Here is a 22,262-nt window from a genome sequence, read left to right as displayed (position 1 = left end):
TGTGGGATTGCTGGTGGGACTGCACCATTGTGCCTGTTCTTATGCAGTGCTGGGATAACACCCAGGGCTTCCTGAGGGCTAGGCCAGCATCTCACCCACTGAGCCACATCCCCAGTCAAACTCCCAGACTTTTAATTGCGGGAATTTTTTTTTCTAAAAGTTTCGAATCATATTCTCTCTCTCCCTCCCCACACCTTTTTGTCCTATGCTTTCTTCTCCACTCTCGTCCTCCCCCCGCCACTTCTTGAAGAGGTTGTTTTACTATTATTATTATTATTATTATTTTTAACAAATCCACTGGATCCGCACCAATTTGGAATTTCACTCTAGTCCTCCAAAGAGGCAGGTCCTGGGCAGATGCCCACGTGGTTCATGTCTGGATCCTGAGCCCCGCCTGCTTGCTCTACAAGTAGCCCAGTGGGGAACAACTCTACAGAAGTTCCCTCCTAGCCGGTGGCAGAACCGGTCTTTGGCTGTAGGGAATCTCCCGAGCAGAGCCCGGTGCAGGTCCCAAGCTCGGGTCCAGCTCACAGTGCCCTGTCACCAGGTGCCGCCTTGTGGGGAGCAGCTGCGCCAGCTGGCGTCCAGGTGGAGTCAATGAGGTGCAGCCTGAGGAGGATGCTGCGCCCGGAGGAGAGGAAGGAGATCCAGGGCGTTGTCTATCGCGGCGTGGAGGAAGACATGGACTGCTCCAAGGAATCCTTTAAGGTACTGGGGAATCAATCGGTGGTCGGGAGCATGCTAGGTCAGTGTGGGAGGGTGGTGCTTTCCTTGCCTGCAGTAGTCTGATGCGTTTGCTACACAAGTTCAGAAAGCAGTGAGTGTGGACAGGGCTACTGAGCACCGGTAAGTGATGCTTAAGATTGCGGAGCCTGAGTTCACACCAGTAAAGCGCCACCACACATCAGACAGATGGTCCTTTGTTTTGCTTACTTGTTTGCTGAACCCCATCTTGCCAGGAAATAGATTGATGCCAGAGGAGACATTTCCCTGAAGTACTTTTGATAGATAACAGATTTAGAATCCCAGGACTGCATGAAATCAGGACAAATTTAGAGTGTGTGCTGTTCCTCTTGGACGTTCAAGCAGATTTTTCCTTTGGACTGAAGTGGAACCGCTGCAGCTGAGAATCTGATAGTCAGATAGCGTTCCGACAAGTGTCTTGGGGTGGAGAAGCAGTTTTGTCTAAAAGTGAAACAGAGAACTTGCAAATGTGCCTGGTGGGGACAAACCTACAAACCTAGGCAAGACCAGCAGGGGGAGACCTAGTGAGGACCGGAGAACAGCTGTGAGGGGGCCTTCAGAGTCCTCAGCGCTCTGGATGTTCTGACCTGCAAGAAAGTCTCGCTCACTGCCAAGCTGACCCTGATGCTGCCACTCTGCTCTGAAGGGTAGAGGCTGGCTGTCGGCTACCCACAAAACCCATTAGAGATCCTCAGCTTGATAGCAAAACGGGAGGGACTCTCTTGAAATGTCAAGATATTAACTGTGGCTTTTCAATACCCACTGCGAATTAGTCTCCGCATAGTTCCTTATGCATTTTTCAGGGGAAAATGAAATGCTTGTGCAAACACAAACTTTCACAGAGTTTTTTTTTTTTTTTAACTTACAAAAGTATGGGCTCATGGAGATAGCACTTTGATTCACACATGAAGTAAATTTTAGAATACTTTTTCAGTTCAGTACTTGAAAATTTACTTTTTTAAAATAACTACTTCACAGCATTCCATTGTGGGGAACACATGAAGGTTTATTTAACTACTTATGTACCGATTCGTACTTGGGTTGTTTTTGTTTGTTTTGGTGTTTTATTGAGCTTTGATTTTTTTAAATCTATGACTATAGATGTGGTTTCCCAGTCTGTATGTCTATTGGTAGCTTTGTTCTAACAGAGGCAAGAATATAAGAACAGATTTAGTTTAGTAGACATTTTTCACTTGCTGTCTAGGTAGACAAAACTGCCAATATGAGTTAGAGGCACCCTACCTCACAGAAACACATATACAAGGCCTTCAGAGTCAACATTGCTCCCCATCCCACTTAGCACATTAACCAAGGCCTCTTGCTTTAGCAGGAAAAAAACCACATCATTAGTGAATTTCAGCCCTAGGATGCTGTCATTACAATTATTGTGGGGCACAAAGAAATTTTAAGATTTCAAAAAGTCCTTCATGTAAGTTCAGTTTTCTAGAGATTTGTAGAAGAATTTCTGCTATCCAGTCCTAATATTTTCTTTGTGTTTTTATTTTAGTATCCTTAGTTTCAATGACTAACTCACCAAGTTAACTCAAGTTAGTACTTTTAAAAAGCACTTTGGTATTTAACCATGCTATAGCTATATATAGTTTCTCACCTTAGTTTTCTTTCCCTTTTGGTCTTATTCCAATTAGATCGATTTCTTCAAGCAGACTGAAACAGCTGGGGCTGAAGTCTCTAATTTGAATAGTTAATTTACAACTAACTTCTGTAAAGAAGATCTAGTGCCCAGTGTCTTGAATATAGTCATAGAAATCGGAATTCAAGAGCTCAAGAGCTTAGGGAGTACTCAAAACAAGAAACTATACTAGATTAATTATTATATGTAATCCACCAGAGGCTTAAATACACAAACTAGGAAGAAATAATGAAACTGCATTGTGGTTAACACTGAGGATTAAAACAATTTCTTAATGTGCTTTCCAGATCTGAAAATATGCAACCAAGTAAAGCATTTGCCTAAATAATTTTCAAAGATATTTCTTTCCTTTTTCTTTCTTTCTTTCTCTTTCTTTCTTTCTTTTTCTTTTTCTTTTTTCTTTTTTCTTTTTCTTTTTCTTTTTTTTTTTTTTTGGTTTTTTAAGACAAGGTTTCTCTGTGTAGTTTTGGTGCCTGTCCTGGAATTCACTCTGTAGATCAAGCTGGCCTCAAATATCCTGTTGCAAAAGAAAAAAAATTAAAATGTACTACAAGTCAGTAGTATTAAATGGTTTTATTTTATATAAATTTATATATGATTTATATATGAACGTCTCAGGTCTGACCTAAGAACTTTCTTAAGGAATTTCCTGATGACATGTCAGGTTCTGAATAGAGAGAGTATAACACATTTCATGAGTTCCTGTGACATGTTTATAGGCTGTTTTTTATCACTATGAACTCAATAGTATCTTGCCAACCTCTGAACCTAGTCCTTCCTCTAAAGTGTGTAGAGGGTATATGTCAACTACTTATCACTGAAGAGACTGGTAAATTGCTCTTTTCAGCACTGGTGATGGGCAATAGTATCCCATATTATCGTTCAAAGGACATCAAATTCAAGTGCTAAAATGCTTTCAAATTGATTTAGGTGAGCAATTTCTTTGCTAGGGCAAGACATTAAGAGGAGGAAAGCACCATTTCTTCAAGAACCTCAGTTTAATTATTGATTATGTGTAAATCTGAGAATGGCTGGATATCTTTGTATTATCCCATAGTCACTAAGAGCACATGGAACTGTTTTTTATTTGGAAAGTGCCACATTTTTATTCAAGATACTGCCAACATTAAGGTGTTTTCTCTTGTTGCTGTTTTTGTTTATTTGTTTTAAGCTCTATTATGTGACAAGAGAAATAAAATTCAAAGTGGGAAATTGAGATATTTTAGTTTCTTCTGTCCTTACATTTAGTGAATTCATCTTAATATGCTGAATTCATCATTTGATAATTTTTCTTTGCAGTAGTGAAGTGTTGCAGTTTTCTTTAAAATAACAAATTATGTTGACAGCTATCTTATGTGGCAAAGGTGACCAGTCATAGCCACAGGGAGAACTCAAAGCAACTTTCTTGATATTTTGTTTGGGGACTCTTTCTGTGGCATGAGAAAAAATTATCATGCTCTCTTAGGTCTGTGCAAAGCTACTGCCTTGTAATACATTTTGGTTTGGGTCTTTGTAATAGCTTTGAAAACAACATGGGCATTTTTTTCCCTTCTCTCATATATTACATTCCAACCTCAGTTTCCCTCCTTCCACTCTTCCCAATCCATCCCCCCACCTCCCCTCCCCGCCAGATCCACTCTTCCTCCTTTTCCCTTCAGAAAAGAGCAGTCTTCCCAGGGCATTGACAGAATAGGGCATGACAAGTTACAATATGACTAGGCACAAACCCTCATATTAAAGTTGGATGAGGCAACCCAGTAGGAGGAAAACGGTTCTAAAAGCGGTCAAAAGTAGGCAAATGCTTTTACATAGCAATGTGTTTGCTAATCTGGAAGGTACAGTGATACACCTTGTGAATCTTGGTGTTACCCTAGAACTGCAATGGACTCCTGTGAACACTTCCTATATTTTGCTCTTAAACCTCCAGGGAACTAAAACTCACCAAGTAGCCTAGTGTGTACAAAAGTCTATAGGGAGCTGAGGTGTAACTCCATTTGGTAGAGTTGCCTTGCATGGCTGTAGATCTGGGTTTGAATCCGAGCATAGAATAAACTTGAGTGGTTGTACAAGCCTGCAATCCTAGCACTCAAGAAGTAGAAACAGGACAATCAGAAGTTATATAGCAAATTCAAGGCCAAACCTTGGGACACATGAGACCCTATCTTAAAAAGTAAGCAAAAATCTTTATGTCCCTCTGTTCTTTGTGAAAGCTCCTTTCTTCCTCCATTCCTCTCTGAAAATTACCCCCATGAATATATCATGAAAAGTGAAGCATACAAATGTGTAGCAAACATTGAACACAGTGAATAAAATGAAAGAACAGGAAAGACCCAGAGTGTTTCTCAAACTTTTGCCTTAGAATCCATTTGAGATTGAACAGTGTCCTGGAAAGGGCCTGGTTGTGTGAGCTACAGTTACTGTGTATTAGAAAGTAGTGAGAACTCATGAAAGTTGGATCAGTGGCTGTGGAACCTGCATGGAATTGGACTAGGCCCTCTGCATGATGAGACAGTTGTGTAGCTTGATTTGCTTGGGGGGCCCCCTGGTGGTAGAATCAGAATCCATGCCTGGTGCATGAGGAGACTTTTTGGAGCCCACTACCTATGATGGGACACCTCAGGCAGCCTTGAGGCAGGGGGAAGGGCTTGAACTTGCCTCTACTGAATGTGCCTTCCCATGGTGGGGCTTGCCTTCTTGGGGGGATTGGGGAGTTGGTTGGGAGGGGGAAACTGGGGGAGATGGGAAGAGGGAAGAGGAGGATCTCTGATTGGTGTGTAAAATAAAAAATTAATTTCTTAATTAAAAAAAAGAAAAAAAAAGAAAGTGAATAAAACTGAAAAACATACCTGGTGTGGTGGCTCGTACTTACAATCTGAATAATATGTAGGTAGAAGCAAGAGGATCAAAGATTTTAGGTTATCCTCAGCCACACTATAGGTTTGAGGCCAGCCTCTAGGAAGCAGGGCCTTATCATTCATTTGCAAATATATCAGTAATTCTAAATGCAACTTTGAATGGAAATCTTGCAAAAACAATTGGAGGATAGTTAAATATTTCTGTAATTATTGATTTTTAAAGTTCTCCATTTTCTGTGTAAGGCAGATGTTTAGAACTTTTAAAGAGCTGAATAAAGAAATTGCTCGTTGTTATTATGGATATTAAGTGGAAATTCTTGAATTTTTGGCAGGAGTTGTGGATGCTCAGGAGTAGGGCAGCTGTTCTAGACCCCTGAACAAATTCCTTAGGGGACACTGCTTCAGGATGATCCTAGCTTTGGTGTGTAAGGAGGGGTTGGGTGGAGACTGACTGTAGGCAGGAGGGGCAGAAAAAGATAGAATACTTTAGGTTCCTAGACTTAATAGCCCTCACATTCATAGACTCTACTTCTTTTTACTACTTTTATGAACATCTATGAACTACAAAATAAGGACTTTCAGAAAACATTTCCACACGTGTGCTCACTGTGCTATGAGCATTTTCAGTCCTTCTTGATTCCTCTTGCTGTAACTGAAATAAATTTCACCCAGCAAAGCCCTCTGTATTTTTTAATATATTATTTCTCAGAGCATATTTTATACATTTTCTTCAAAACTTTTCTTGAGGCGTTTATTCCTTTCACATATGTAAGAGTATGGTCAGAAAAATTAAACATTTGTTTAATGGATTTATCAATGCATAGGCATTTGCCTACTTGCTGTCTATATGTACTGGGTTCTTTAAGAAACATATTTGTGGTACGCATGACAGTTTTGAATAGCAGTAAAGTCTTCAGGCTACTATGTGACTAATTTTATATTTTAAAGTTTTGCACATGCTTGTTTTAGGTAATGGACTTTTTATACTTCTATAGGTGGCCATTGAAGGAGATATGTATAGATTAGAAGACTTTGTCAAGAACCGAAGAAAACTAAGCAAATATGAGGATGAAAGTATCTCCCCTTTGCATCATGCAGCAGCAGAAGGTCAGATTGAACTAATGAAGATGATCATCCATGGTTCTTCTTGTGAAGGTAACCAAGTGTTGTAGTGCGGGTTCATAAAGCACTTAGATTTGTGGACGACCAGGAAGTTTATACTTGTGACACTGCTTATGGGTAGACTGAATGTGAAGGGAATGTCTGGGAAGCTGGAGTGGACTATATGAGTTCTACTTTAAGAGATTGGGTAAACAGCTTGACCAATCAGACCAAACAGGAACAAAGTCAGTGTGAGAGGGTGAGATTTAATTACTCTGAGTTGGCATATCTTGGGCACATCCTCTTGGAAATATCACACACAGTCAGAACTGCAGAGGATGGAGCTACTGCTCTAGGGCTTCGCCTAAGAAGTAGATAAGATTGAGAACACACATGCATGGACATAGTTTAGGAAAACAGGGATTGTTAATAAGAGGTAGCTAGGGGGTGGACAAAAAGAGATGGATGGCAGAGGTAGAGTGTAGTAGACAAGAGAGTTGTGGGTCACAGGCAGGAGAGAAATCACTAGGATGATAATTTAGGTGGATCTGTTGCTACGAAGACATCAAGTAGGAAGAAAGTCACAAGAAAGACCTGCTTTAGAAAGCCCCTATGATTACAGGGAAATGAATTGTGAAAAGTAGTCAAGCTAAAAGCATTTTCAAATGGTATGTTGGTGACGAAGCTGTTTAATTGTTTGATGCTGAATAGAATATTTTGTCTTGCTTAAGCAAAATGAGGGTCTAAGGGTGGGTTGAGAATTAAAAACTTTGGTGAATGAAAGGAATAGAGGAAGAAAATTTTAAAAGAGAGAGAAAAAGGAAACTTGGCTGCCTCATGGTTCCCACTACTGTTTATAGCCACCAAGCTCAATTAATGAGTGAGTACTTTTCCTTTTCTTCAGACTTAGTGATGTACCACCATGACTACCTTATCATAGCTACTGGGCAATGCAGAATGAAGAACATTCTATTCTTATACAGCATTCACAAGGCAAATAGCAGCACATGTATACTTTACAAATACATGGAAAGCATGTCCACCACCAGGGATACAAAATCCAACTTGGGAGTTTATTAGTGACCTGCCATTTTTCTCATGAACATTTTTCAAATCCTTGCAATAGGCCACATAGTCTGCTAAAATCTTTACAGACATGACCCAATATTATTCTCCCTATAGCTTTTACAGGAGTGCGTGTTTCTATACATATATAAGTAAATATGCATATAAATATGTACATATTTTCATACAGGTCTATTTTTTTTTATCGTTTGACTGAGACAGCCGAGTGATTCACATAACTCCTCAGGAGCAGTGTGCTGGAACAGGAGGACTTTTAGCCTCTCTAGGTTTCAGCATCCTCATCTTTCCATCCATTTGTCATGGGGGCATCTTTTGAGCAACTGCAAGTTTAAGTGAAATCACAGTCACATGGAACTAAGCTAGGATCTGCTCTGATGTAATCTCAGCATTATATTACAATTATGAAATTAATACACAAATAAAAGTTGAGCAACAAGAGGATTTATTTTTATAGATACTATGTAAAAAAATTAACCCAACTTTTAAGATCTGTACATATTTTCATTTATTCTCAAATGGTATTCATTGGATAATTTCGAGAACTAAAACTGTATCCTATTTCTATATTCTAAGACAATGTAGCTGGTTTCATAAACACTTGACACGAAGTTTTGAAGTGGGTAGTTACAAGGAGGTATTAACTACATGCCAAACTAAATTTAATGCATATTTTGTAATTTCTTTAGTGCTGAATACAATGGATAATTGTGGAAATACCCCACTGCACTGGGCTGCAGAAAAAAACCAAGTTGAAAGTGTGAAGTTTCTTCTTAGCCAAGGAGCAAATCCAAACCTTCGAAACAGCAACATGATGGCACCCCTTCACATAGCTGTACAGGCCATGTACAATGAAATGACCAAGGTGAGGCTGCTGGCCAACTGGGAGTGGGGCTGACCCCTGAGAAGGGGCCAGAATCCACATCTGACCTCTTTCCTGTTTCAGCTGGAATGGCCAGCTTCAAGTGAGATGCAATGTCAAATGAAGTGTAACAACTATGACGTTTACTTCTCACCAAATGATGGTGATGATGATGAGGAGGAGGGGTGATGGCAATGACATAGAGCATAATAATAGATATTGAAGGGGTTTAATTGGATGCTGTGGCTGGCCACCGCACAGTGACGGAAGAGAACGCTGGATGCTGCCATGGTTACCTTTCTAGAGCTTTATTAGGAGAGAGAGAGAGAGAGAGAGAGAGAGAGAGAGAGAGAGAGAGAGAGAGAGAGAGAGAGAGAGAGAATGAGAGAGACCTCAGGGAGGACAGAGGAAATACGGGGAGAGAGAGAGACCCGTGGGAGGGCATACCTGCTTTTTAGGCTGGGACGCCATTGTAGGCTGGTGACGTAATAAGGACATAATCCTTACAGATATGATGGTGGTTGTAGTGGTGATGATGATGATATGATGATATGATGGTGGTTGTGGTGGTGATGATGATGATGATATGGTGGCAATGGGGAGGAGGATGGTGATGGGTGACACCGATGAGTAAGACTGTGAGAACAATGGTCATAATAATCACAGTTCAACTTTTCTTGAGTTTTAATTTATCAGGCATTTTAAAAATAGCTTTGTGCCTTTATTAAACTCTCACTAAAAAGTATAAATTAAGAATATTTGTATCTCCATTCGATAGCTGACTAAGAGGCACAAAAAGAACTAAATGACTTGCCTAAAATTGCACAACTCCAGCTCTAGGCTTTGCCATTTTTTAGATCTCTTTCATAAATGACTGAAATGAAAAGGATGATTAGAACCTTAGTGAAGGCAGAGCCCATAGTTCTATGAGATGGACAGCCTGTCAAAAGATAGATCAACAAGAGATACAGAGATCATATGTGGGAATTGATTTTGTTTTTGTCCTTCAAAGCTTTGGACCTCGGTCCCAATTAGTCTTAGTCAATAAAAACCAGAGTCAGATGTTAGGGTGAAAACTGAGAGATCAGAGAAGCAGAGCAGCAACCACTAGAGACTTCTTACCTCTAGGAAATCACAGACCAAATGGAGACAGTTCCTGTCTCCACCCACCTTATATTCCTGTCTCTGCCTCCCTAGTACTGGGATTAAAGGAGTGCACCACCACCGCCCAGCTCTGTTTCTCTTTTAGACTGGTTCAATCTCATGTAGCCCAGGGTGTCTTTGAAATCCTGATCTTCCTGCTTCCTCCTTCCAAGTGCTGGGATTAAAGGTGTGTGCCACCACTGGCTGACCTCTATGGTTCACTAGTGGCTATCTCTGCCCTCTGATTTCCAGGCAAACTTTATTTGTCAGAATGCAAACAAAATATCACACAACAATCCCTGGTAAATATTTAAAAGGTAGGATTTATCCCATGACTTTTAAACTGCACCTCGTAGATTCACAGGCACATTAGAAAGCAAATTTGCTTCCTCAGAGGACTGCCATTTACAGATGGATTATGTTCTAGAACAGTTGGTCTCAACCTGTGGGTTGTAACCCCTTTGTGGAGCTGCATATCAGATATTTACCTTATGATTCATAACAGGAGCAAAATCATAATTATGAAGTAACAACATAATTTTATAATTGTGGATCATCACAACATGAGGAACTGTATTAAAAGGTCACAGCATTGAGAAGGTTGAGAACCACTAGGCTATTTGGAATTTAACAATAGATTTTCCTGTGGAAACAGTACAGGAAGTGCTGATTTTTAGCAAATGTGCTAACCCACACCCAAGCTGATTGTCAGTAAGCCACAAAGGAGAGTTCCAAGGCCCCTTTGCCACAAAAGCTTTCTTCCCAGCTCTGGGAAAGGTCTGAATTCTAGCACATGGAGAGAGAGTCGAGTTGAGCCCCTTTCACTGTGTCTGCTGGGCTTGGGTTTTGAAGTCTACCTTAACTTTTGTGACATGACAGTGTCATTAAATGTTGATGTGCCTCCTTCCTGGCTGGCTAGTTATCTCTGAAAGAACAGCAATGTCTTATTTGTCTGAACAAAATTGTAGTTCTAGACACTGTCCTGATAAGTAGTGGGTATTTGAATGAAATGGGAGAATGACTAAGCAGAAGAAGTGGCTGAACAGTTAGCAACTGTGAAGACTAGGCAGGACCCCCTGAGAAGGTACTGAAAAAATCTGCATGGAAACAGGTTGTTTACCTTCTTCCTAATGACTGCATCATCCAATTGCCAGGTGCTGTGCCCATCATCAGTGGCTGCAGGGACTGCCCAGCAGTGCCATCTATTTCCTCAGAGGGCTCTGGTCCTTTCTCTGAAGGCTCTTTTCATAAATAAGTGGTCATTAGCTTAATTCATCTTGTCTTTAAAGGCATGATTTGGGAGTTCAAAGGCAGGTAATTATTGAAAAACTACTGTTAATTAGAAAACTCTTCAGGCCAGGCATAGAAATAAAAGTTCAGAAATAAAGCCCATAGATAATTTGTGAAATCAGTATGTAGATAAAAACAAAACAACAAAAAAACTAGTTGTCCTGAACAATACAAAACCAAGAGAGAAAACTAGGGTCATCAGACAGCTGGATTGTCTCTGCCTTAAACAGTCTTTGTTTACCTACCGTAACCATGTTTACCAGTATTCTTAACCACTTGATTCATGACAATAGGAGAAAGAGGAGAAGGTTTGCTTATGGATAGCAATTCTGTCCCCAGCCTACTTCTCTAGCCATGCCCATGGTCTAGCCTGTACCTACTCAGCCTTTCCCAGTCCAAAAGGCTTTTTTACTATTTGATATACCAGCTTTCCCCTATAATATCCACCATTATCTATAAGGTTATAAAGTTAAAAAAAAAACCATAACAGTCATTTATGAATCACCTCAGGTTCTTACATAGGCAGTGTCTTTGGGGACCATTTGCCTAGGGGCTTGGGCATGGCCTTATGTCTTGATGGTCTTTGTCCTTGGGGCTTAATCTGGCTCAGTAGTTTAAGCCTTTCCTTTGATTTCCTGGATTCTTATCCAAGGGCCCCAGAGAGTCCTGTAGAGCTTCTGGACGTGTCTGGTCATGACTGAATAGAAGTAGGTACATAGTTCAGTTGCTCTCTTTTTGGCCACTGTCACCTAGAATTTAATTCAGCCTTGAAAGAAAGAAAGAAAGAAAGAAAGAAAGAAAGAAAGAAAGAAAGAAAGAAAGAAAGAAAGAAAGAAAGAAAGAAAGAAGAATTACACACTGCAGAACTGTGGGATGGGGAAATGCTTCTAGTAGACCTTGGTGGGTTCCTTTGCATGTGAATCTGGATTTGAAGAACGGACCCTGAAGGGGCCTGAAGTCTGTGGAGGGATCCTTTGCTTCTAATTTCTCTTCACCTTAAAGAATTCCCCTGTTTGTTTTTATGTACTAAACCTCAGTTCGGGTTTTCTCCTATGAACAGAACTCATCAGTTAGCCTAATTCATCGGCTGTGTGTCACATTAGAACACACTCTGTTGGGAAGGAGTTCTGCTAGGAAGTTGTTTACTTGGAAGAAGCAGAGGATTTTAGGAAACAGCTGGCTTGATTAGCTTCAGCACATAAGCAAACAACAATGACAAACCCAATGTGACAAACCCAATGGCCAGTGGTGCAGCATTGTGATGCAGCTGCACAGGGGCTAATGAAGAAGGATAGTAAGTTCAAGTCTTTGCCTAAAGTACATTGCTAAGTAAAGGCAATCCTGGGCAATGTGACCCTGTCTCAATGTCGAAAATGAATCTACAAATAAGGCTGGGGAAATGACTCAGTAGTTGAACATTGTTCAGTTACTGGTACTGAAAAAAAATTATAAGCCCTTGCTAAGTTTTATTGTAGCATTTTTTGTATTAAGTATGTTATGGAAGAGGAATCAGAAAAGATGCGTCAGACATGGTGTTTGGCAATCCAGTCTACTGGGAGACGCGACTGCATTTGAGAACCAGCAGTTTAGCTCTTTAACAACGATTTCTTCATTTTGTCCAGGTCTTGACTGAGCACACCACCACCAACATCAATTTAGAAGGAGAGAATGGAAACACAGCTCTGATGTCCGCATGTGCCAAAGACAACAGTGAAGCTTTGCAGCTTTTGGTTTGTAAATCAATGAATCACACGCTGTGTGGCTTTCTTTCTATGATTCTGTCACAAACTGCTATTTAAGAAACATTTCCTTAGCAAAATCGAAAATAGAGAAAGTAGGTCTAAAGAACTTAGTTCTCAGTGCTTTTTAATGTGGATACACCTCTAGGATTCAATGTGGACCCTAGATTGTATACAGAAGACTAAAAATGAAGCATGAAAAAAATTAAGGTAAAAAGAAAATATAGGCAATGATTAATTAAGATGATTAAGATGATTATCTTAATGATTATTAAGATGAATCTGGCAGTAGGGCTAGAATATAAAACCAAACTATAACAACCTGTTTGACACTAGAACCATTTGCTCCTGAGACTGAAAAGATGGCCCAGTGTTAAGAGTACTGGCTGTTCTTCCAGAGGACTCAGGTTCAGCTGCCACACCCACATGGTGGATTATAATCATCTGTAACCCCAGGAGATCTAACGCCCTCTTCTGGTCTCTGTGCATCAGACACACACATGGTTCACAGACATGCATACAGATAAAACACCATATATGTAAAAATTTTTTAAATTAAACCATTTGAGAAAACATGAATATGAACAGTTACAGAGTTATTTGACCTCTAAGCAGAAAGCAGAAAAGAAACACTTGATTTCCATTCTCAAGATTGGAACTTTGACTATGGTTTCTCCAAAGCCTGAATCCAGAAAGTCAGCCATCTCTCTGTAAAGTTTCCCAGGTGTGACACCCCAAGACACTGAAGGTACCTGTCTCAGGGATAGCTTCTGTTCCACTGATGGAATTTCATCCAATTAGCTCCTTTCCAAATGTTTCTGGCTAACTTGCCTGCTATTCATAAATAGAAGGTATACAAATATTTCGTTACATATATTTGTGTTACGTATGCAAATATGTGTTAATATTTTGCTTTTAGTTGACTATTGGCTACTAACAACTTAGAACAACAGAACACTGCAGGAAGTGAAGGAATGTCAGATTATTCCAGTCTTTGAATTTTTTTTTTGTTTTTGTTTTTGTTTTTGTTTTTCGAGACAAGGTTTCTCTGTGAAGCTTTGCGCCTTTTCCTGGAACTCACTTGGTAACCCAGGCTGGCCTCAAACTCACAGAGATCCACCTGGCTCTGCCTCCCGAGTGCTGGGATTAAAGGCGTGCGCCACCACCGCCCGGCCAGTCTTTGAAATTTTAATATGGCATGTCATAGTGCTTCAGACTTTCCCATACGTGATGGCATCTAAATTGTTCTTTTTCATCACATTTGGCACTTGTACTGGTCCCAGCTCAAACTGAAAATATTTATGTGACTCAAATGACCTGTTTTTTAAAAATTAAATATTTCCCATGACATTAAAAAAACTATGTTGAGTGTGTTGGGAGATTAAGATTGATATTTTTTTGCACCATAGTGTATCTTCATCTTTGTAAGATGCAAAGCGTCTCTACTGCAGTCTTAACCCGATTCTGTAGTTGCTATCTTGCCTAGACTGTACATCTGCAGAGCTTTCGGTGTGCTCTCCAGGGGCTCTGAAAGACGAAGTGGCCTGCTGGAAGCACGGAAATCCTTGTCTACCTTTGTCACTTAGCATGTATCACCATTCTTGTTTCTCCCTTCCCTCCAGTTAGAAAAAGGAGCGAAGCTGTGTAAATCAAATAAATGGGGAGACTACCCTGTTCACCAGGCTGCATTTGCAGGTGCCAAGAAATGCATGGAATTAGTGCTAAACTATGGTGAGTTGATGCTTTCTATAGTCTACACAGTAAAGCAACCTTTAGATACCCTTCTTATGAAAAAAATAAAATCTATACGTGAGCCTTTATGTAATTCTAAAGGTCCTTTCTTTCAGAAGCCTATTTATTTCCCCTATTCACCTTCAATGGTATTTTCTTCCAAAGGTGAAAAGCACGGCTTCACCAAGGAGTCTCATATTAACTTTGTGAATCATAAGAAAGCCAGCCCACTCCACCTGGCAGTTCAAAGTGGTGACTTGGACATGATTAAAATGTGCCTAGACAATGGTGCGCACATCGACATGATAGAGGCAAGTGTTCAGTCTGTATGGCACTCTGATTTGAGAATTCCCATACATTATTTCCCAAATGTTTTGTGGCTCCTTTATACGCAGCTAAGACTGGAAATGCATATAGCACAAAGGAATGCTGTTCCTCTGTCCATGCTGAAGAAAATGTTCTCTAATTTTAAAAATTTCAACATTCCTAAGCAAATGACAAGGCAGATGCGGCAATGAGTATATCCCACCCAACTGCCATGAGCTGTGCTAAGGCCTAACCTCAATGAGAACAGCATTAATATGCCAAGCCAGGAACACTGAAGCCCAGTCATGAATGTCTTGGGTTCTATTCTAAAGACGTGTGTCTTTTAATTAAGAATCACCTAATGCACTTCTAAGGATATGTATGTAAGAGGTCTGACTGAGCCTGGGTCCTGACCTGATAAAGAGCATAGACTACAGGGACTTTCCCCTTTAGTGCTGTGGGTCAGCTCCCATAAAGGCCTTTCCTTTGTGGAGGAAGCAGAAATTGGCTATTAATCATGTGAAGCTTCTTCTCATCACTTCCAAATTCTTTGAAATAGAAGAGACCCTATTCATATGAAGTCATTTCATTCAGCTGCCTCAGTAAGGAATGAGACTCATACTTTTTAAGAAGAGAATGGTATTCAAATGATAGTGATGGAAGTATATGCCAACAGCACTTGGGTTGCTAGGAGGCCTTTTCTAGATAGGCCTTCATACTCATGGTTTTTAGTATGTCAAGTGGTGCGGTTCATTGCCTTCTGACATCCTAGATCTGGGAAGAATAGACTCACTGATGAATTTACATGTGTTAGATCCTTAAGTTTGGATTTAAGCTAATGCTGACATCAACACTGTTTATAGAATGGCAAGTGCATGGCCCTCCATTTTGCTGCAACCCAGGGAGCCACTGACATTGTTAAACTCATGATCTCATCCTATACTGGAAGCAGTGATATTGTGAATGCAGTCGATGGCAATCAGGAGACCCTGCTTCACAGGTAAGTAGCCAACCTATCATTCATATGTTAAAAATATATATATATATATATATATATATATATATATATATATATATATATTGCTTGAAAAAATTAGCCAGAATGGTAGTAAAGGATCTAAAGTTGAATCATTCTTCTCAAATGACCAGAAAGTAAAGGAATTCTTCAACAGACCCATAAGAAATACCTTTGCAATGATTAAAGAAAAGGATAACTATTATCATGAAAACATACTATGTATAAAACCTATAATGAAGGATAAATAATCACACACAACAGAAAGTCTGAAGACCCCAATAATGAATAAATTAATAGTGGCAAAAATGAATGATGGCAAGTTTCTAAAAACATTCAAATCAATGGACAATTACCAAATGTCAGGTGGAAAGTCATGCCTAACAGTAAAAATCTTGAGAGATTAAATTCACCAGTCAAATGACATCAACAGGATGAATCATAAAACAAGATCCAACAATGTAAGCAATTCACTTTTTCAGTAAAGATACATAGAAACAAAAGTGGGAAGGTTCTCAGTAGATACGTGATGTGATTAAAATCAAAGCAAGCTGCAGTAGCGAGATGCCTCTCAAATAAGTCAGGCTTGGAGTCAAACATGAAAGGGACAAAGGTCAGAAGGGAATTGATCACAATGATGTTGTGTCTCATCTAGAATCTCTAACATACCTCAGGAATCAAAGTAAATGGAACTTTCCAGAAGTGTCAGCGCCATATTCCTGATCAGCCATTGATCCTCTAGGAAGGGCTAAGGAAGCCAACATGTGAAATTTCCTAAGCCAGTTCTAAACTCGTTTTTTCAGGTGTGTTCTACTGGCATTTAGTGACCAGGATGGAGCAGATGCATGTGGCTTCTCCATAGTTCCCCTTCTGATCTCTAATGCCTTCACCTATAAGTAGACATCGATGTTTTAAAACAGCTGTAGGAAATTCTCTAACCAAGGTTTTAAATAAAGAGAACTATTTTGGTGGTGGAGGCTTCCTGGATGCTGGGCAGAGAAGCAGGAAGTGTAGATTGGGACTCAAGTCCATTGGGAAGACAAGGATTTAATATTCCCTATGTGAGTCATAGCATCATTTCTCTGTACTTGTCTCTCTCCCTCTTCTCCTCCACAACTATGATTAGGTAGAAGTCTGGGATGGCAGAAGAGAGCTGGTAAGTTCTCAGCCACTAAATGGAGCAGGAAAGCTGCATTATCTCTTCAGGAAAGGAATCTGAAGTGTATAATCTATAAGATGTACTTCTGAACTGGGAAGGGGAGAATGGATATCCAGATGAGCAAAGCCACTAGCCCTGATGAAATATGCATTTATAGGCAGGGTCTCACATAGGATGAATCTGCAAACTAAATTTTCCTAATATAAAGGGAAAATATTTTAAAAAACAAAACAATAAATCCCCAAACTAACAAAAGATTTGTTTACTTTCAATGACAAATACAGAGCAAGATTAAAAGAATGACAGTCAAAATATTTCATTTCTTCAAAGATATGAAGACATGAATGATAAATTATATAAACATAAGCATATGATGACAAAAGAAGATTATAAAAATGAATCAGCATGAATTCAGGAATGCTGATCCAAAAGAATACAACTAGAAACCCTAAAAGCAAAAACTTAGGGTCAGCAAGATATTTGGATACTTGCCACCAAGTCTGATGAGCTGAGTTCAGCCATTCAACCGTGGAGTACATGTCATAGGAGAAGAGAAATGACTCCTACAAATTGTCTTCTGACTTCTGCATGTGCACTGCAACACACACACACACACACACACACACACACACACACACACACACACACAAATAAATAGATATATGTATTAAAAATAATTAAATGAAACAAAAAGTTCTCTACATATGAAACATACAAGAACTCGGGAACTACCAGGGCTGATTCTCACATCCCAGATTCTGTTGGAACCACTGGGGTGAGTTGGGACTTTATTTAGAATTCTTTGATTATAATGTTCAGTCAATTTGGATATCCAGTGACTTTTCATAACATAGTTTTAGAATATGAGTATGCCTAAGAAACAATTATGTTAGGAAAATAGGGCTCCATGCTATATCTTGTGAACTTTCTGTAACACTCAAAAGTGTTCTGAAATTTACATGTGTACAAAAAATTAAGAGTAGCTGAGGGCCTTGAATGGAAACAGTGTGAGATCCAATAGAAAACATCAAGTTTTAAGTCATTAGCATTCGTATCTGAACAGTGACTTTTAATGAATATTCGTGGCTTTCAGTTATTATTAATTAGCATTGTCTTGTAACTTGGTGTGAGAGAGCCCTAAAGTGATTTCAGTTCTCTCCATAGGAAGTTCAGGCTTCCTAAGAGCTCAGGAAAGCTGATGCTTCCTCATTGGCTTTGCTGAAGAGGAGCCCTGCCCACCCAGCCTACCAGCAGACCTTCTGCATACAACAGACACATTTTAGGCACATCTTGTATGATCCCTACAATCACAATGATGCCCCCAAGTTCTTTCATCTCCATTAAAAGGCAGAAGTTGGTACTCACTTCAGAATGAAGATTTTATATGAAGGATAAAACAGCTCATTAAACAATGAGTCATTTTTGTGCTGTATTTTATTTTTCCTGATTTTTATTACTTTGAAAATATGCTACCCAGAATCTGAATTCTTTACTATAACATTGAATTAGTCATTGTCCAGTTAAATCTACTTCTGATTACAGCAGCTTTAGTTTTTCCCATTTATTTCAATAAAATCTTAATTCTTTTTTTTTCCCAGAGCCTCATTGTTCGACCACCATGACCTGGCAGACTACTTAATTTCAGCGGTAATTATTCAATTGACAGGCCTAGTCTTCTTAAAGTACTACTTACACTTGAAAACATCACTTAAATATAGCATGGGTTTTCTAAAAGAAATCACAGTTCTTGGTTAACATATCTGTGTATTTCAAATTTAATACGAATGTTTATGGAAATTAAAATTATTTTAATCTTAGTCGCAAACATAATACAGTTTTTGAAATGCTATTTTAAATCATGGCCATAAGAATTTTGCTTATTAATTGCAAGTTATATTTAAAAAAAAAGAATGTGGGCCAGGAGTTAAAGCCTTGCTAAGAAGGAAGTACAAAGAAATTATGGGTGGTTATTTGGCTGCCAAAGTTTCCAAAAGGCTGATTGACACATTCCCGAGTGTGTATTTCCTGTGGATGCAGTAATCAACCTATGAGGTTAAAAGAATTGCGGTATATATTTTGATGTCCTTATCAATTTTTTTTTGTACTTAGAGTTCATGGGTCTGTTGCAAAGTAAGTTCATTTGATGGCCTGTGAATGGGTCCTCTTGGAACTGTTGGGTATAGACAAGTCAGCAGAGCCTTTATAACAGTGCTATCTTGGGGCAGATATAAGACAGGCCGCCTATGTCCCTTTTATCTTCTAATAAAGCGTTTAGTCCCACCTCATCAGCATCATCTTCCAAACCATGAAAAACAATGAACTTAAAAACTATGTTGAAGAGATGCTGCCTGCTAAGGAAAGCATAGGATCTTCTTCACTTGGAGAAGCGGGCTTGGCCAGCTTTTGACTGGCATTTTCACGAGTATGCACTTGCATGGTTGTGTGGTGGGTGTATTATGCCCACAAGAGGGACACTCAGCACAGCTTCACTCATCATGTTGAGCACTTTCTGTGTTGTTAATAGCAACTGCTGACATTGTGGTGGTTACACAGAAGACTTTGGAAGAGCTTCACTAGATACCGTGTTTTTGTGCTATGTGTGCTTTCTTACAAATGTCCTATCGGAGAATCATGGCTGACCCTCACCCAATGCCTTTACCTTTCTATGAGGCTGTTGTTGCTACTGTCAGCCAGGCTCTGAAAGAGCAAAGGAAAATGCCCGATGAAAGGCTCATTCTGATTTTGCTACTCTGTCCAAGTAGAGGATTTGCTCCATGGAAATTTCAAAAGCACTTTGTCTCTTATCATGTGGAATATAGTTCCACAACACAGAAAAATAACAAAATGAATTTTCACATGCATGTTTGGTTAAACGCTTACCTTCATAATTTCAATTCAGTTGTCTCAGTTTATCTATTTCAAATAAAATAAGTATTTTTAACTGAATGATTACTTATTGATGATTTAAAAATTACACAGTCAATACATGTGGAAAAATTCAAAATTAAAGACATTTAAAAATAATTTCTTGGGGCCTGGAGAGATGGCTCAGAGGTTAGGAGCACTGGCTGCTCTCCCTAATGTCCTGAGTTCAATTTCCAGCAACCACATGGCTCACAACCATCTATAATGAAATCAGGTGCTCTTCCGACCTGTAGCCATACATATTTATTAAGATTTTTAAAAAATTTGAGTAGTAATTGATCCATTGACAGATGTTAATCAAGAGCTTAACATGGGAAAATAACTTCATTGTTGCAGTTATGAGAAATTGTCTTGATTTTTAATGTTATTTAAATTCTAGAAAAATGTTATGTAATTCTATGATTAGTCTTAAGATTGAGTGCTGGAGTAGTATGGACACTCTACACTAGTTAAATATTTCAAAGTCAGCTGTTGCTTCATCTACTCATAATCTCTTTGTTGAATGACTTGCTTTGTTGTAGGGAGCAGACATCAACAGCACTGATTCTGAAGGACGCTCTCCACTTATTTTAGCAACTGCTTCTGCATCTTGGAATATTGTGAATTTGCTCCTCTCCAAAGGTACTAACCAGAAGCAAGCCAATCTGCTTAATAAACATTAATTAACCATCTGTCTCATGTCAGGCACAGGGACACATTCTGTGCGCACACAAAGGTTAATGGAATACATTCCAAGCCTCAACTAGTGTTCAGTCCAGTAAAAAATATTGAGAGGACAATGTGTAGCAATAACACATAATATATATCAGACAGCTAAATACCAGAAATGTGCTGACCATGTGATCTTTCTGTCCCAGCAGACGTCTGTATAGCTGCTGTCACTGTCCCTACTACAGACAAGCCTGGTACTGTGGGAACAGAAGCTTCTCCTTTCTTCATCACTCTATATTCAAATTTTATACTTAAAACTTAAGGATTCCCATAGAAATGTAAAGCACCAGATATTTTTCACCCCTTACTCACATACACAAACACACACATATCGTAAAGTAAACTCATTTTTAAAATATGTTCAGTTCTCCCACCTAAGTATAGTTGCCTGTAAGTCAAAGGCTTGGAAAGTGGAGAACCCACCGAAGGCCATTTACAAACACGTGAGTAGATTTTACATTTCTTCTGTGCTTTTTTCCAGGTGCCAAAGTTGACATAAAAGATCATCTGGGGCGTAACTTTTTACATTTGACTGTACAACAGCCTTATGGACTAAAAAATTTGCGGCCAGAGTTTATGCAGGTATTGTATATCCATGAATTTTTATAGACTGAGTTGTGTTAAATAAAGAGTAAACTGATTTTGTTGCCATCTATGTTATGAGAGTTCATTCTAGGATTTCAAATAAAGAAACTTTATTTCCACCATAGAAATGGGGATGGTAATAATTAGTTGATGATAATGATAATCCAGACTGTTTTGAAAGTTACAGGGGGTTTTGTACTCTCATCTATAATGGGGGCCCACTGATAATCATTCATTTTCCTCTACTGTTTCACTTCTGTGAATTGAATGGAGAAGCCAAGTATAAAGATGAATCAGTAATGTTCCACCATCCATTAAGAAAACTACTCAACACATTTGACTCACTAATGACAGGCTCATGTTTAATGAGCCAGCTAATATTTACTGCTTAACTATTAAGTGCATGTGGTATATCATATTTCTTAGAATAAGTAGATTTTCATGTTGTTATTGTGTTTAATAAAGAGTCAAAATGTGGATGGGCTTAAACTTTTTAAACAAAAGTAAATGTTTATTATATTGATTGACCTACTCATTTACCTTTTATAGTCTTGCTTCATCTATTTTTTAAAATTAAATAAATCCAGTTTCAAGACCTCCATCTGTTTTGTTTTGCTTAACATAACATCTTAGGCTCTCAAGTGTTGTTTGTGCAAACAATGAAGGGAGGAGCAGAGGGCGATCATGGTCAAATAGTTCGGAGAATACAGCATTAAGTATTTTCCCTACTTGCAGGGTCTCTCGAGGCCTCAACTTGAAATGATAGAGGGACAAAGCATGAGACCTCGTCCATATTTATTTTCCTCTAGCTGCCTTTAGTTTGTTTGCAGATTTGTCTTCAAGGGCTAGATTGGAAAATGTTATGCTACACAGTAGTTTGAAACCTACCCTATGAGCATGATGGCAATCATATCAAAATACCCCTTTTCCCACAGATGCAACATATCAAGGAGCTAGTGATGGATGAAGACAATGATGGATGTACGCCTCTCCACTATGCGTGTAGGCAGGGAGTCCCAGTCTCTGTAAATAACCTCCTTGGGTTCAATGTATCCATTCATTCCAAAAGCAAAGATAAGAAATCACCCCTGCATTTTGCTGCCAGGTGAGGATCAGACTCCCAACACATGAGCACGTATGTTTCTGTCTTTTATTTTGTCTTATGCATATGAACCTTTTAAAGCTATGGACGCATCAATACATGTCAGAGGCTTCTACAAGACATAAGTGACACGAGGCTTTTGAATGAAGGGGATCTCCATGGAATGACCCCTCTTCACCTGGCAGCAAAGAATGGACATGATAAAGTTGTTCAACTTCTTCTGAAGAAAGGAGCATTGTTTCTCAGGTGAGTCGTGAGTG

The 22,262-nt window shown here is 39.2% G+C and overlaps 1 protein-coding gene across 1 annotated transcript in view; it reads left to right on the top strand.

Annotated features, from left to right (window-relative positions):
- Window positions 1–471: 471 nt before the first annotated feature.
- Window positions 472–22,262, top strand: part of Trpa1 (transient receptor potential cation channel subfamily A member 1) — a 44,724-nt gene continuing 22,933 nt past the window's right edge. Inside the window, exons 1-12 of the mRNA XM_006974737.3 lie at window positions 472–708; window positions 6,246–6,405; window positions 8,124–8,299; window positions 12,352–12,459; window positions 14,091–14,199; window positions 14,365–14,510; window positions 15,369–15,505; window positions 18,278–18,326; window positions 20,126–20,225; window positions 20,797–20,897; window positions 21,836–22,005; window positions 22,084–22,248. Coding sequence (XP_006974799.2) covers window positions 598–708; window positions 6,246–6,405; window positions 8,124–8,299; window positions 12,352–12,459; window positions 14,091–14,199; window positions 14,365–14,510; window positions 15,369–15,505; window positions 18,278–18,326; window positions 20,126–20,225; window positions 20,797–20,897; window positions 21,836–22,005; window positions 22,084–22,248 — 1,532 coding nt within the window. The 5' untranslated portion in view covers window positions 472–597. The remainder of the gene's footprint in view (window positions 709–6,245; window positions 6,406–8,123; window positions 8,300–12,351; window positions 12,460–14,090; window positions 14,200–14,364; window positions 14,511–15,368; window positions 15,506–18,277; window positions 18,327–20,125; window positions 20,226–20,796; window positions 20,898–21,835; window positions 22,006–22,083; window positions 22,249–22,262) is intronic.

The sequence above is a fragment of the Peromyscus maniculatus genome, chromosome 2, assembly GCF_049852395.1.
Source record: "Peromyscus maniculatus bairdii isolate BWxNUB_F1_BW_parent chromosome 2, HU_Pman_BW_mat_3.1, whole genome shotgun sequence".
Classification (NCBI taxonomy): domain Eukaryota; kingdom Metazoa; phylum Chordata; class Mammalia; order Rodentia; family Cricetidae; genus Peromyscus; species Peromyscus maniculatus.
The sequence above is the reverse complement of the archived record's forward strand: the minus strand, read 5'-3'. Positions and strand labels throughout refer to the sequence as shown.